Here is a 16,224-nt window from a genome sequence, read left to right on the forward strand (position 1 = left end):
TTTTCCAACCTTGGTATTTTTTTTTATTCTCCTTCAGGATGCTATCCATATGGCTGAGGTGGCTGTGCATGTCTACACACCTTAATTTCTCAAGTGTGAGCCACCTGAAGGCTTGTCACCCAGTGTATGGTGCATTAGGCTACACAATATTTTTCCTTATAAACTCTAACACGAGGGAAAATACTCTGATTGTAACATTGAAGAGATGCTCTAGCTTACCTTTTTCTCTTCAGTGGCTTTTGGAATGGTGAGAGTTTGAAGTGGGGGAACCTTAAAAGAAGTTGTGTTGAGGTGGGGGTCAGTCTCTTCTCCCAGGTAACAGCAGTAGGACAAGATGTAATGGCCTCAAGTTGCACCAGGGGAGAGGGGGGAGGTCAGGTTGGATTTCAGAAAACTTTCTTCTCAGAAAGAGTAGTGAGGCATTGACACAGGCTGCCCAGGGAGGTGGTGGAGTTGCTGGTATTCAAAAACCGTGTGGATGTGGCCCTGAGGTACAGCACACAATTAGTGGGCACGGTGGTGACGGGTTAATGGTTGGACTATCTGACCTTAGAGCTCTTTTCCTTCCTTAATAATTTTGTGACTCTAAGATGAGGGCACAAAGTACGTGGGATGTTGTGCAATGACGAGGAGAGGTGTGCAGGTTGCTAAGCCTGTGTGCGAGGGCTCTGTTGGACGTGGCCGGAGAGCTCCAGAATGCAGCGGCTGTAGGGAGCCTCGGGAGGCTTTGTTCACCTGGTTGCTCTGAGGTTGTTTTGCAAAGCGAAAGTCGAAAATCAGTGCCGAATATTAACAGCGCAAGTCGTTTAGTTGCCCCATGTGCCTGATTTCGGAGTTCCCACGCACCTGCAACTGCGGGCGTGTGCATTCCTCACTCAGGAGGTGCGCGGTGCTTAGGAAGGTGATTAAACTAAGGGGAGGGAGGGCAACGTAGACATATACGGAAGACGACTCATCGTCGTCGCTTTGATGAAGACGAGCCGCGACTGCCCGGGCGCGGGCGGGCACAGCAGGCGCGGGTTCCCGGCGGACCCCCGCCCCGTGGCACGCACAGGACGGGGCCGCCCTGGGCAGGAGGCGGCCGCGTTGTTAGGGCAACAGCCCGCGGCGGCGGATCGGGTTCTCTCCTCTCACGCTGAATATTTCAGCGCGCCGGAGCTGGGAGAGGAGGGCGAGCCCGGAGCTGAGGGCTGCGTCCGGCCGGAGCGGCATCCGAACCGGTGCGCCTTTAAGTGCGGCTTTTCCCGAAGAGCTTCTCCGCGCCGAGTGGATGCTGCGTCGGTCAGCTGTTTGCGTCCCGCTTATCCACAGGGGATCTGCTCCCGGCGCTCGGATGAGCAGGCGGTGCCGCCGCTAGCTGCTGAGCGGAGGCTGCCGCCGCTCACCCTGTTTTCACTTCTTTTTTTTTTTTTAATCTTTCTGAAATAAGAAAAGAGGCAACGGCAGCATGCCTGGTGCGACTACTGGCCTCCGACAAGAGAGGCTGAAGAAGACAAGTGCCAGGCCCAACCCCTTGGGTTTGTTCACCATCACCGAGGAGGACGAGCAGCAGAAGAACGGGAATTCCAAGAGAGGCAGAGGTGCGCGCTGCGGGGCTCCGCCGCGGGCAGGTGCGGCTCGGCGCCGCGTTTAAAGCGCCCGGGATGTTACGCAACGTCTGCTCGGGATGGGAGAGGGAATCTACTTTGTGGTTTCTAACCCCGTTTTCAGGTAGAGACGAGGGTCCCGCTTCAGCAGGTCAGTGAATTTGCGTGTACGTGTTTAGTTAGGCTGACTCGGATAAGCCTGACTAAGGATAAGGCACTCTCACAAATGGTAACTGTGGAAGAAAAATGATTTGTGGTGCACAACACAGGTGCGTGGTAGCAGTGGGGGGGATGCTGATGGTCGTTGATTTGAATCGGTGCTCCCACCCTACAGGCATCCAAAGCCAGGCTGGATGGGGCTGTGAGCAACCCTGGTGGGAGGTGCCCCTGCCTACAGCAGGGCGTTGGAACCAGGTGATCTTAAAGGTCCCTTCCAACCCAAACCATTCTGTGATTCTATGATCAGAGATCCACTAAGCCTGTGTGGCTGCTGCCTCTCTTGTGTCATGTCATTAATGTCTTCCACCTGGATCCCATGAATTCTGTCTGTCTGGAAGGGATACTGTGCTTTACAGTTGTACCTGGACTCTTTAGGCCTGAATCTTTATAATTCTTTTTTTTTAGTCTGATCATATGGTTCTATTTACATGCTCTCTCATTTTTATTTTATTCAGGGCAGGAAAAAATTGCACTAGATATTTGTTTACAAAACATCTGCCAGTTTTGTAGCCTCAGGACAGTGTTTAAAATTTCAGACACTGTCATTCTACCATGTAACAGAAGAGCCCAGCAAGCAAGCATTTAAATAGCAAATTTATAGTATGTATATTTATTACACCTAAGAAGCTATTTTTTTCCTTGAAGGGAAAAGGTGGCTTTGTAGCTCTGACAAACTTCCTGAGTTCTGAATTTACTTCTTTTTGCACTTTGTGCTTTTTCCTCATAATAGTGAAGAATTGGACATATTTGAGCATCATAGTAATGTTGTATTGCTGGTCCTTGTTAATGTGCCTCCTGTGCTGGGGTCTTGGGAGCATAGTTATTTTTCTGTATGTTTGAAATTGCTCATGTGAAATGGAGATGCAAGCTCTAGTATGATGATGAGCTTTTTAATGTCTTAAGAATTTCCTTTATCACCCCCTGGGTGACTTCTACAGTCAGCAGCCCACAGTGCTAAGAATTGATATTTTTCTTGGTTTTGTTCAGTGGCATTGATAGTTTCCCAGGGTAAAAGTTGTTGTTGATTTGCCCACAGTTTTCTGCTTGCAGCTGTCAGATATGCTCATCCTTTACCTCTTTTGTTAGAAGTGAGATTCAGATTCAATTTCTGATCTTTTTTGCCTTTTATTGCTGTGAAACATAAGTAGACAAATAGTTTGTTTCCTGTGCACCCAATGTGTGTATGACGGGTATTACGAAGAAAAAATTTGGCCATGTAGCTTGAGTACTATTAAAGTACAGGAGGTGGTAGAAAATCTTCTAGAAGTATAATCTTGTCATTATTAATGGAATGGCTCTTACTGCCTCCAGAACAGCGTCTGCAGTAGTTCTTTGCCCTTCTGTACATGCAGATGCTGGAGTTAGACTTGGTGTCCCCACACACATAGGCTGCAGGTGGTGCACTGCCTGGTACTGAAGGGGACTGCTGGGAGACAGAACGTGGGACCTGATGGATCCTGACGCTGCCATCAAGCTTCACAGTCCATTGTTCGGTTGCTGCTCTGCACTGTTTGCTTCCTCTTAGTTCTCAGCCTGCCTTGGTTGCTGTGTGCCCAGCACGCTTTGGCAGCTGCTGAGTCTTGTTATTTTTTTTTCTAAGCACATGCTCAATCACTGGTGTGTTCGTGGAGATGGGCTGTCTTCACCTGCAGCTCCTGTAGTCACGCTGGGCTCTTCTTTTACTGCATGCAGTTCAAAACCCAAGAGGCCCTTAATGCTCTGATACTCCAAAGTAATAAAGCAGCTCCTTCCGCCATTAAAGATATTTGAATAACATCCCAAGTTTTAAGGGTTTGTGGGTGGTTCAGGCCATCTTGGAATACTAAGGCTGGCTTACAGTTTATATGAAAGTTGGTTCTGTAATATGGGAAATATATTTATGGGGATCATAAACTGGTTAATAATTACAAGACTTTCTATAAATGGATTTCAGTATCAGCCATGTCTTGTCCTGGGCTGGCTGTACTGTGATCTGAATTAAATGGATGTAGAGCTTGTTCTTCCAGAGTAAACAAATAATGAAATGAAAGTGTTTGTCAGACATTATTTATTTAGTTTGGAGATAGAAAAAGCCTGTGGCGATCTTTGTAGCCATGTGCTCTGGATCATTTCTTTCTTTGCTGTGAACAGTATTTGCTGTTTTTTGCTTGATATTTTAGTCTCCTCTCCTCCTCTTTGCTCCCATCCCCTCCAGACAACTAAGCACATGTATTAGGAGGGGGAAGGAGGCATTAATTGGTTTCTGGATTCTGATTACAGGTGCTGCTTGCATCTATGTATCAGTTAGCTAACTGGTAGCTAGAAATGTAAGCCTGAATGTGAGTTTCATAGGTGTCTGTATCTACTACGTCAATATTCATAATACTCTGTTGGATCAGACTGGGTTAGGGCTGCAATATTAGCACAAGTGGATGTGGGAGGGCACAAGTGCTCCCTTCTTCTGGTAAATCTGTTCCTTGGAGGTCCTAAAATTTTTCACGGAGAGTGCTTATGTCACAAAGTCTTGTCTCATAGACATTCAAATGTGGTTGTTCCTTGTTTTATAATTTTTTTCCTGTTTGTTGTAATATATTTGAATTTTATCTATTTATTTATTTATTTGGCTGTTGTTTAATTTTACTGATTTCCTTTATCCTTCTGTCAGAATACAAGTTGAACCAAATGAGTTTCAATAAGATCCTTAGAACATTAATTAGAGAGCTCAGACGCATAAACAACTGGAGAGCTATAAAATAGCACTTTAGGGTAGATGAATGTCATGTCTCAGCCTGATTCTTTAAGGAGTTGTTTTTATTATTGAATTTTGACAGAGGAAAATATCATGCTTATTTGTAAGCCCAGAGTGGTGAGAACTGGCACAAGTAACCAAGCTGTGCATTACCCACGCAGACTGTGGTGGCTGTCCAGCAGACTTCCAAGCAATAAATCCTGGGTACTGTTTGTTGGTTGAAGTCAAAGCTTGAATTGAGGTTCAGTTTCCTACTGGGATTAGCATCTGCCTAAAACAAATCTTGCAGGCATGTCTGCTTTTGTTATGTTAAGCAGACCTAGAAATCGGTCCACAGTAAGGTAATATGTTTCTGTCTCCAAAGGGACTGTTTAGACATCTTCACTTGCACTTGCTTTATCAGTTGTTAGAGACATGCAGTATTGGCATTTAGAGCACATTTTTTCACTCAGTATCATTTACTGATACACATCTATCAGCATTATTTTTCTTTAACTTCCTAAATACCTGTGGAAGGCAGTGTGTTTTTTTGTTGTTGTTCCTTTTTTGAGACTTAGTACATGTAGTCATGCTTAATATGTATTCTGCATATTTTATTTTATATCAGTGTCAGTATTCCCTTAAAGCTTGTTCTGTAAAGCTAATATGGTTTCTCAGGCTGAAGACAGTAAGTGTTGGTTTCGTTTTGTAACGTAAATCACAAAGATGCATCCAGGTAGATTAGTATTAAATTAAAGCCATCCATACTGCATGTGTGAACTGTGGCTTCAGATATTCTTTTTATTCAGACATAAACAGTTCACCTTAGCATTTTCCATTTTCTGCCATGTTGATTTTGTGGGTCTGCAAGGTATTCTCAGCAACTCTTACTCAGTTTTATTGATTTGTTAAGTTCTGCCTCCTGTCCTCCCTCTTTTGGTGGGAAGGGGAAGATGAAACCCTCTCAGATTGACTGTGTTGTTTATGAAACTATCGTATGAAGAGCATGGAAAAGTGATGCTTGCATTTCTAGATTTTGTAGTTATTAATCATGAAGATGAAATAGCCACCTTATTGTGAAATCTTCATTACAGATCGATGAAGAGGAGATCTCAACTAATTTTAACAGTCGAACTCTTCACCTGCCTGCTGATTTAAACTGATGAGGGGAACGTGCTTCTGGTCTGCCAAGTCACTGTTGCTGCTAATGCAGTCAGACAAACATGCTTTAGTCTCTGAATTGTAACACTGATTCTTTGTCATCTTGAAAACAAACAAGAGAAGGCCTTTTCTCATTCCTTTTTCCAGTCCTTGGGTGCGTGGCAGTGATGGCTGTGATTACCAGTGGATTTTGCTGCTGCTGCCTAGATGATAATGTTTTTTCATGCTGGTGTTTGAGCTGTAAATTCTGTTCATCCAGGGAGATGGGAGAGAGTTCTTCTTAGCTTAGTCTTTGCATTCTGCATGTATTAGGGAAAACATCAATTCCTTGTTAAACTCAGATTAACAACTTAAAAGCTACTGATTTGTTCCTGTGCGTTTGTATACAAACTTAAAAGACCTGAAAGAGAAGGGAATTTGGTGTCTTCAAAGGCATCGAAGTGTAAGTCCTGGAAACTGAAACTGTAAACCTACAGAACAGGTATTGCATGGGGTGTGGAAGTGCAGTCTTATCCCACACTGAGGAGTCTGTGCCTCAGACTGGATGCAGAATGGCAGCTCAGTCTCTGGCCTCCACCAGGCTTTAAACCAGCAAAGCTGCCTGGGATGGAGGCTCTCCAGGTGCGGCCCCTTGACATTACTCAGTAAGCCGGCCTTGAGTTCACTTGGGGCACAGCAGTCAGCCGCTGTTAAAGGCTGGGGAGAGCTGGCTCATGGAAATCAGGTACTGGAGGTTTTCATGGCAATTAGTGGCCTTATCCTGCCCATCTGTGTCTGAGGCAAAGTCTGGGGAAGGAGTGGGTGGAAGGACGGAAAGGTACCAGCTCACATTACAGCATGTGTTGTATGAAGGGGCAGGGCTGAGAAACCAGGACAACGTGCTCAGTGAGCCTGTGACTTCCAGTGAGTTTTATTCATGTTCCTGTGTATTTCCTCCTTTCTGCAAGCTAGTGCCAGATGACAGTCCAGAAGTATCTATCATTTTCATGGATATATTTTTAAGACTTAGATTCATAGCCTGATTTGCAGCTGTTAAGGTTCCAGAAGGAGAATGATTTTTTTTCAGGAAGCTACTGCAAGGCTTTCTCCTCAAAAGGTTTCGTTGTCTCCAGTTGTAGGCAGGTATCAGGAAACAATTATTTTGTAATAAGGGGAAACAAATCCTAATGTGAAGTAATTTATTCACAATAAAGTGATGAGACTGTGCTGGAAGGCTGGGGCAGTTGAGAATGCATCTACAGTAAAGCAAATCTGATTTGTTCATTCTCTGGCTTTCAGAGTAAAAGTCCCAGGTCTAAGGACCTGGTGTGTGTTGCAGCATGGTCTGTTTATCAGAGGATGTGCTGGGATTACTGAGGTTATCTATGCTGAGTAAGAGTCATCTTACTTCTAGCTCAGCTACCTAAGAAGAGGTTTCTGCTGCTGATTCTGGGCATTTGTAATATATTTTATCAGTGGCTTCTGCAGGAGAAACAGACTGTAATCTCTTCATGTGTTCAGGGAGCATTCCTGACTTCCTGAGTATGTGGACTGCAAAAGTCCAAAAATATACAGTGTTCGTAGTCTTTAAAGTTTAATAAGATATTTGATAACAAGAATCCAGCTTGACTTAGAGTGAAAACTGGCGATATTCCTAATTAGTGGAAAGATTCAATTGTGTAATGTAGCTGTTGTACATAAATGAGCTTATTTCAACCAATATATGAATGGTGAGACAGCACTCATCAGAGCTGTCTGTAAGCTAACATGGTACAATATTTGGTTACTGTACTTGCAGAGGAGATTGCTTGTTGAAGTTGCCAGAAGATCTGACTTCAGTTGAATTTAGACAACTCTCAAGAAAGTTTTATATAATGAGAGAAAGCACTTGCAGAAGATTGATGGCATACAGTTAAGTTTTTTCCTAATTCACTGTTGCTTTAAAAATCCAGAGTTGGGAATTTAATTCCAAGTAGCTTGGAAAAGGGTAGAGCTGCCTAAGGATCTTGGAGTTCTTTGTGGTCTTGTAGCTTTTTTTTGTTTTCTTGTGACTATGCAAGTACTTTTTTTTCACGAGGCAATTACACTGCTGTCTCATTGGTATGAGATGACATCACAATTGCCTGAGTATCCTTGTGTTAATGTTTTGCAGTGAGAAAGTAGAATAATAGCTAAGCACACATTTTGTAAAGAAACATTGCAGTTTGATCCCCTGGTGTTTTAGTGGCTGCTGTGTTGTCAAGAGTCCTGGTGCTCTTGCTGTTCTACAAGGTTGCTTAGAAACTGCTGCAACCATTTTCTCCTTCAGACTTGCCTTTGTGTCCAGGTATATAGAAATCTGGTTGTATTTTTAAAAGAAAAACCTTGCTTGCCTTACTGAGCTGTAGAGAGCTCTGTGAGCACTCTCCTATATTCGTGCTGTTGCTCATGAGCAAGTGATGATAGAACTCCCCTCATTGCTGGGCTCAGCAAAATCAGTGGGAGTACAGCATTTTTCTTGAACAAACTCACACATGTACGTTCTTTGCTTACTCAGCTAACCACAGAGTACTTTTTGTGCTTTTTTTTCCTGCTTCTTTAAGATTGGTCTGTACTTAATAACTGGAGAACTTGTTTTTCTGGTATTTGAGAACTAGGAGTTGTATGTGAAAGCGTCTCCAAAGAGGGTTGCTTTATTATCAGAAGTCTCTTCAGAAGCAAACAGCATTTTAAAGCTACGCTGGGAAATTGTTTAGCTCAGTCTACCCAACCTCAGGCTACAACAGTAGTGCATCAAGAGAACAAGTGCCATGATGACTGATGCAAGCTGATCTATTTTAATGAACTACCTTCATGCACTGTGAAGGTGCATTTCACCAGGCAGTGGTTTTGCAGTCAAATGCCATCTGAAACTCATATGCACTTCACCTGCATTGCATGGAAGCATGGTGTGAATGTTAATATCTTTGGGTCCAATGTGTATAATGATGGTGAGGAGGCTATGGGCAATGTTTCATCTGCATTTCTTTGCTTATTAAACATCAGAAATGAAAACTCAAGTTTTAGAATACTCCCTAATTTCACATTTTGTTGCTTAAGGCTAAGTGTTTGTGGTGGTACTGTTCAGAAGAGTGGAATGAAGTTCACTAAGTTCTGCAGAATCATCCCATCTCACTGCTTGGTAGGTTTGAATGTGATGGCCTTCAAATTTCCACATTGTGCCAGACCAGTCTTTATCTGTATATGTAGATGTGACTGCGTAGTCTAGCTCAAGATAGAAATTACTAGGGATAGTATGTGGATTGTTTAAAATATTTTTCACAAGCAGTTTAAGAGAAACACTTGAATGTTAGCTTCTATTTCTGCTTTAAATGATTAACTCACAGCTAATTGATAGAATAAACAGTGTGCAGGTTGCTGCAGCTCCACCTGAGTGCAGGTTTTTCTAGAAAGGAGGGTTCATATCCATGTACCTAGAGGGGCAAATAGATTAACTTCTAATTATTCAAAGCTGTTGAAGCCTCATTGTATAATAATGCATGTCAGCCTCATAGCCGTATCTCCAAAAGCAGGAAGTTGAATAATTGTGCCTTGAAGTACTTGTGACTTTCTTCTGGCCTTCCTAGGTTCGCTGTTTAGCTTTGTAGAAGCAACATTTTTTTTTTCCTCAGAGATTAGCCATGCTTCTTTAGCCTTGAGTTCATATCATAGTCTTCTAATCTGTGGAGCATTATCTGTGCAGATGTCAACAGGAAGAAAATAGGTATGGAATTGATTTTTAAGCAAATCAACCACAGGTGTCTTAGATTGGTGGGAAACACACTGTGGGAAGTGGCAGAGACTGCAGGTTATAGAAGTCCTGCAGTTGGTGCATCCTTCACTTCAGAATAAGAATGTTAGCTGAAGCTCTCCTTTTCTAGTATTGCTGTCTGCACAGCCTAGCTTCTGGAAAAATGGGAGATTCCCATTAGAAGTCATAGATTTAGTTTTTCTTTAATCTCAGTAAATCATTTCCAGGAATGTCTTTTGGAGGCTAAATTTGAGATCAACTTAAAAGAGGAACTGAAGAGATGATTTGCTGAGGAGCTGAGTTACTTGGAAACCTCAGCAACTTAGGAGAAATACTCAAGGTACTGGAAGTCCAGGAAGGAACTCACTGATGCACTTGCAGAGTTAATTTATATTCTACAGGTCAGGTGACTGGCAATCAGTCTTTATTTTTCTTGTTTTTTACTGCTCCAGTCTGAATCTCCAACCACGCCTATTGATTGGTCTAGTCCCTCGCATGGAGGCTGACTTTTACAATTGGTTTTCTTCTGGATCTTCCTCTTACATCCAGGGCAGATGTAGGAAGAGCTGTCTTCCTGCAGTCTGCTCTGCTAGGTGCAGTTGGTCATAAATGTCTCCTGTAATTGGCTGCTGACTTCTCTTTAGCGTTGGGAGGGTTGTCAAGCAAGACTGGGGCCATTGGATTTCCCATTACAGCTGGTACTCTAGTGAGTGATGTTTTGTGTTAGAGACTTTTTGCAACCCTGTGACATAGCCAACTCCTCTCGCACGTTAAGTGGTCTTTCTGTGCTTTTCAGGAACAGGAATTTCTCTGAAGGACCTGAGGGTAGTAGATGATACAGAATGTATAAAGGATAATTTGTATTGTCTTTGTTCTGAGAGGAGATGAGGAGAAGGAGCGAGGAAGCAGAGTAACACAATTCAGAAATGCTATTTTTTAAAGTATGATTTAACTGATGGGAGTGTGATCGTGGAGCTCATGTCTTGAGCTTAAGTCTGATTTTCAACCAATTAAAAATCTCATAATATCCTAAAACATACTGCTAAGTTTGCTGGAATGTTAAGTTTTTCTTTGTTGAGTTCCAAAGCTTTGCTTTAAACTCCTGTACAAGCAAGTTGTATTATGGAATGACTGGCTAAACTTGATTTACACTGTCCTGTCTTAATGTATGAAGCTGTTCCGTTTCTCAGTTCTGCTTCAGAAAGCTTTTCAGAAAGCAGTTTTGGAAATGCAGGTTTATCCGGTTACCCGCCCTTGACATGCGAAATCATTCTTTTATGCTGCCAATTTTAGTGGTTTGTTTCTTTTTTCTTTCCCTTTCGCAAAGTCGATTTCCTCATTGCCTGCATGCTGACTAATGCACTAATGAATATTACAAAACTGTATTTTGGATCGCATGCCAAAATGAGAATGCACTGTGAATGAGTTCAAACGTGTCCGAGCTGTTTTTGAGGGCACACAGGTATGATGTCAGTGGAATTAGCGTTTGTTTAACTTCTGAGTGCAGCAGTGGCAGCATGGTGGGAAACAAACTGCTGAACCTTCTTGCCTGCTTTTACTCCTGAATTGGATCTGCTGTTTCATTGGGATCTGCTGTGTGAGAATGCACCCTAACCAAAGCTGGCAGACCACACAAACTGCAGACAGCACTACTTTAATGTTTAATCTGCTTTCTTTTTTTTGAGAAGTTTTTTCTCTTTAGGAGAAGCTTTTCCTAACATCCAACCTGAATCTTTCTTGGCACAATTTGAGGCCATTCCCTCTTATCCTATTGCTAGTTACATGGTAGAAGAGGCCCATCCCCAGTTCACCACACCCTGCCTTCAGGTAGTTGTAGGGAGTGATAAGGTCTCCTCTGAGCCTCCTCTTCTCCAGACTGAACAATCCCAGTTGCCTCAGCTGCCCCATCATCAAACTTGTGCTCCAGACCCCTCACAGCTTTATTGCCCTTCCCTGAACATACTTTAGGGCCTCAATGTTTTTCTTGCAGTGAGGGGCTCAAAACTGAACGCAGAGCTCAAGGTGTGGCCTCACCAGTGCTGAGTGCAGAGGGGTGATCATTTCCCTGCTCCTGCTGGCAGTGCTTTCTGTTACAAGCCAGGGTGCCATTGACCTTTTTGGCCACCTGGGCACACTGCTGGCTCATGTTCAGCCATGTGTTGACTAAAACCCCGAAGTTCATTTTTTTTCCAGTCACTCTGTCCTAAGCCTGTAGTGTTGCCAGGGGTTGTTGTGGCTGAAGTGAAGGACCCAGCACTTGGTCCTGTTGAACTTCATCCCATTGGTCTCAGCACAGTGATCCAGCATGTCCAGATCCCTCTATAGGGCCATCCTACCCCCAGGCAGGTTGACATTTCCTCCCAACTTGGTGTCATCTGCAAACTTACTGAGGGCGCACTTAATGCTCTCATCCAGGTCAGATACCAAACAGGGTAGGTACCAACCCCTGGAGAGCACCACTTGTGACTGGTCACCGGCTGGGTTTAACTCCATTCACCACTCCTCTCTGGGCCCAGCCATCCACCCAGTTATTCACCCAGCGAAGAGTGTACCTGTCCAAGCTATGGGCTGCCAGCTTCTATAGGAGAGTACCGAGGGAGTCAGTGTCAAAAACTTTGCTGAAGTCTACGTAGGCCATATCAACAGTATTTCCCTCATCCACCAGGCAGGTCACTAGATCATGGAAGGAGATCAGGTTGGTCAAGCAGGATCTGCCCTTTGTAAACCCACGTCAGCTGGGCCTGGTCCCCTGGTTGTTCTAGGTGTGCTATGTGATCAACATGATCTGCTCCATAGCCTTTTCTGGCACTGAGGTCAGGCTGATGGCCCTGTACTTCCCCAGGTCCTCTGTTTGACCCTTCTGGTGGATGGGAGTCACGCTGGCAAGCCTCCAATGCTCTGGGACCTCTCAGGTTGAACAGGAAAGCTGTATAAATGGTGGAATGCAGCTTGGCAGTCAGCTTCCTCAGCTAGATCCCATCTATCCCCCTGGACTTGTGACAGTCTGGTTAGAGAGCAGGTCTCTAATTATCTCCACCTGAATTGTGAGGGGGTTATTCTGCTCCCCATCCCAGAGTTCCAGGTCAGGAGGTAGAGAACCCAAAGAAAACTGGTCTGACTTTTAAAGGGGTGTGTAAAGATGGCATTGAGAACCTCAGCCTTTTCCTTATCGTCAGTGGTCACGTTCCCTACTGCATCCAGTAAAGGACAGAGATTCTCCTTAGCCCTCTTTTTTCTGTTAATATGTTTGAAGAAAGTTTTTTTTCTTCTCCCCAGTGGCCAAGTTGAGTCAAGCTGGGCTTTTGTCTTTCTAATTTTCTCTCTGCATATCCAAACAACTTATTCATACTCTCCCTGAGTTGCCTATCCCTTCTTCCACAGGAGCTACATTCTCTTTTTCTCCTGAAATCTCAGAAGAAGTTCCCTGTTCATCCACAGTGTTCTTTCTCACTGGCTTATTTTATAGTACAGGGGGACTGCCTGCTCCTGTGCTTCAAAGACTTCTTGAGGATCATCCAGCCTTCCTGGACCCTTTTACCTTTCAGGATTGAATCCCATGGGACCCTTTCTACCCACGTCCTGAATTGTTTGAAGTCTGCCCTCTGGAATTCCAAGGTAGCAGTTTTTCTGCCTCCTCCTCCCCCCCCCTCAGCTTAAGAATTGGAAACTACTATTTTGTGGTGACTGTGCCAAAGGTAGCTCCCGACCTCTACATCTCCCACCAGTCCTTGTCTGAATTTGTTTCCATGGAAACTACAATAGATACAAAGAGCACAATAACACTATTTGATAGAGCAAATTCTCAGCTACAGAACACTGTTTACCAGCAGTCACCACTATTAGCTATGCATTTTCACTAGCGATGTGCAAGAGTCTGCATGCCACGCTTGTGAGAATCTGCACCAGAGGTCACCACTACTGTGTTCACATTCATTGTTTGGTCTCCATAAACATTCAGCAGGCATCAGTTAATGTCAGTGGGTGCCATTGAATTCCTCCATGTGGGAACAATGACACAGCTTTGCTTCAAACGCGCTTTCATGTCAGGTGCCAATCTGCCAGACTGCCCTTCTGCTGCTATCTGTGGTATAGCAACAAGAAGTAACGGGAATATAAAATGATAGGAAGGCTCAACTTCTACTGGAGTATCACCAACATCTGCCCTTGATGTTGCAGGCCAACAAAATAAAGTAGGAGGCATTACTTTCAGAGCAGCCCTCATGCTTACCCTGTTTAGTTGAAGTCTGAACTGCAAAATAAGAGAGGAGTGGGTGAGGAAAAAGCAGATGGCAGCTGCCATCTGTAAACCAGAAAAGGACAGCAACAACCAGCTGCTGAGTGAGGTATTGGCAGTAGAATCAGGCTGCAGACCAAGCAGAATGTGCCTGATGTTATTCCTGGGTTATCAGCATTTCAGTATGCTCTTACATTTTCAGTCTGCCTCTTCTGTAACATTGCATGAAGTATTTATTTACTTCTGTGCCTGGCTCCTTACTTGCCAAGTTATTCTTGTGTTCAATTAACAAAATGTCTGTCAGTTTGCATTCAGAGAGTTTTTCGTGAGTGTCACTGTCCCCAAGACTTACCTGGATTGCTTTTCTAATCTACATTTCAGATGCTCATTGTCACTCAAGATTATATACAGAGTAGCCAGGCTTTCCACTGCAGTATGTTTGATGTAAATAATGCTGTAGAGTAGCTTAAATGAGTTGAAGAGTTACTGAATACTAATAAATGGGATGCTCTACAGAGTCAGCAGTATCCAACAGCAGTCATTCTAAGTAAGACTTGTTTTTCTTTTCCCCTGTGTACAAAACCTTCTGTAGCATGTATCCATGTGGATTATTGAATATTACTCTGAAAAACAGCCAGTCAGGGAGGCTTTAATTACTTTTCACTGAGCAACAGTGCTCCTACTTCCTGTTCTCTGTACAGAAATTTCTCCCTTTCTTTTGACTCAACTTATTTGGTTGTCCTTTTGCTGTAACGTTATTTAATTTACACAACATGCTCCAAAAGTGCTTTGTATGTAGCATAACACAAATATAACAAAGCATATTCTTTTACAAGATGAGAACAAAATGTTTTGCCTGTGAACCTTTTGGGAAGACTTGTCTACCAGCAGATATTAAAAGATATAGTGAAATCACCATTGGCATAACATAGACTTTCATTCTGCTATGTGCTCTAGGGTCATTAAATGCAAAAATCCGGTGGGATCTTGCTTTTCTATTTTATAATAGTTACTGCTGCCCAATTGCATGCACTAAAGCTGTTTTCCAAATACCTTTGTTTTCTGCTGCTGTAAAATAGTGCAGTGCTGGGTAATGTTTTATACTTTGCTTTTGAAGAGGAATGGGGAATAAAGTGGGGTAAATGAGTATGCTGGCATTCTACCTGCCTCCAAGATTAATTGGGGCTTTCTGCAGAAAGAGCTGTTAATTTGTGTTGGAAACAACTCACTGCTGAGTAAATGAAGTGTTGAGGCTGATGTCAATCAGCAGTGGGGCCTTTTCTGCTGTTTACCTCATGCTGTGCTCTCTGTGACCTGCTTGGGTGAGAGCTACCATGGGTTGGAGCTGGCTCAAGCTGCTCAGGCTCTGGTGCTGCAAAGTAGCTCTCTTTTAAAGGGCCACTTGGATATGATGTCCTCTGGTATCTTCTGCGGGGGCATCTTAATGTCATCTGAAAGAAATACACTTCCTCAAAGCAAGGATCGCTCCCAGGCCAGCGTTTCTAATCCTGGCTACTGTGGTGCAGTAGAACTGTGGGCTGTGGGGAGGTGGTTAAGGCAAAAGCTGTCTTCTCCCTCTCTTTTGCTTTTCTTAGGAAGCCTTTATTCCTGGATCTCTGCCTTTGTTAAGCTGGGCAACTGCCCCTTTACCTGCATACACTGCAAGCTATCATTGACAAACACCTTGAAATCTGATTATTAGAGGAAGCAAGCAGATTCTAGATAAGCAGCACTTGGATACTGGGGCAATGTGGGAGTGCATCTTTTGTTTTCTTTTTAAGTTCTGCTGTCCCTAACAAAGAGAGATGTAGAGAGATTACTAATGCTAGGTAGAGTGTTGGAAGAGGTTACAGTCAATAGATTATATCACAAACTTAGCAAAACAAAATATGAAGTTTGCAGACCATGATTGCAGATTCTGTTCTTGTGTGTTAAAAGTCAAGAACTTTCTTTCTAAGAGTCTTGGGGGGGAAAAAAAAAGTCCTCTACTGCCTGCAGTAGTTAACTCCATATCTAGTTGAACACTGAATTTTGTAGTCTGCTCTCACAGCAGGTAATATATCTCATGGTATCTGCTGAAGCCCACCTACTAAAGGACTTGGGCAGTACAGTTTATGAGCACTTAAAATCTAGGCTCCTTTCTCGTAGTCCTTAAAGCCATTTCTAAAGGCCTTACCTGAATGGGAATTGAAAATGAGTATCAAAAAGTTATGAGCGAAAATGCGTATTAAAAATTTATGAGCAAAAATAAGACTTAGTCACCTTGAAGATTTTATGCTATTGCTTGGAATAATTGTAACTGAATAGCCTGCTCTTCTCTGAGCTGAACATGATTTGCTGTAATCCTGTCCTTTCTGGGTGTGACTTACGGGTAGTGCAGAGTCTGTCATGAAGGATGCAAGATGTGAGTAATGTTAATTTTAAACTCCTTTTTGACAAGTAGGTGTCAAAGTAATGAATTCAACCTGTTAGTGCTTAATTTTTTTCTCTTGGTAATGCACTGAAAGTACTTAATGCCAGTTATTGGTCTCTGGCTTTATTTACCGAACTTCATATTGCATCTAGATAA

The 16,224-nt window shown here is 43.3% G+C and overlaps 1 protein-coding gene across 10 annotated transcripts in view; it reads left to right on the top strand.

The window, feature by feature from the left end:
- Positions 1-16,224, top strand: part of MAP7 (microtubule associated protein 7) — a 103,417-nt gene that overhangs the window by 6,318 nt on the left and 80,875 nt on the right. For 2 of the 10 annotated variants that reach the window (XM_065733442.1, XM_065733458.1), the window contains exon 1: positions 1,262-1,580. The exons of 2 other annotated variants lie outside the window; for them this stretch is intronic. In XM_065733442.1, the coding sequence (XP_065589514.1) occupies positions 1,448-1,580 (133 nt within the window). In that variant the 5' untranslated portion in view covers positions 1,262-1,447. 6 more of the 10 variants (XM_065733450.1, XM_065733485.1, XM_065733423.1 and 3 more) reach the window with 5 other exon arrangements.

Source organism: Cyrtonyx montezumae, unplaced genomic scaffold, assembly GCF_038088225.1.
Source record: "Cyrtonyx montezumae isolate F1298 unplaced genomic scaffold, pur_monq_1.0 scaffold_0, whole genome shotgun sequence".
Classification (NCBI taxonomy): domain Eukaryota; kingdom Metazoa; phylum Chordata; class Aves; order Galliformes; family Odontophoridae; genus Cyrtonyx; species Cyrtonyx montezumae.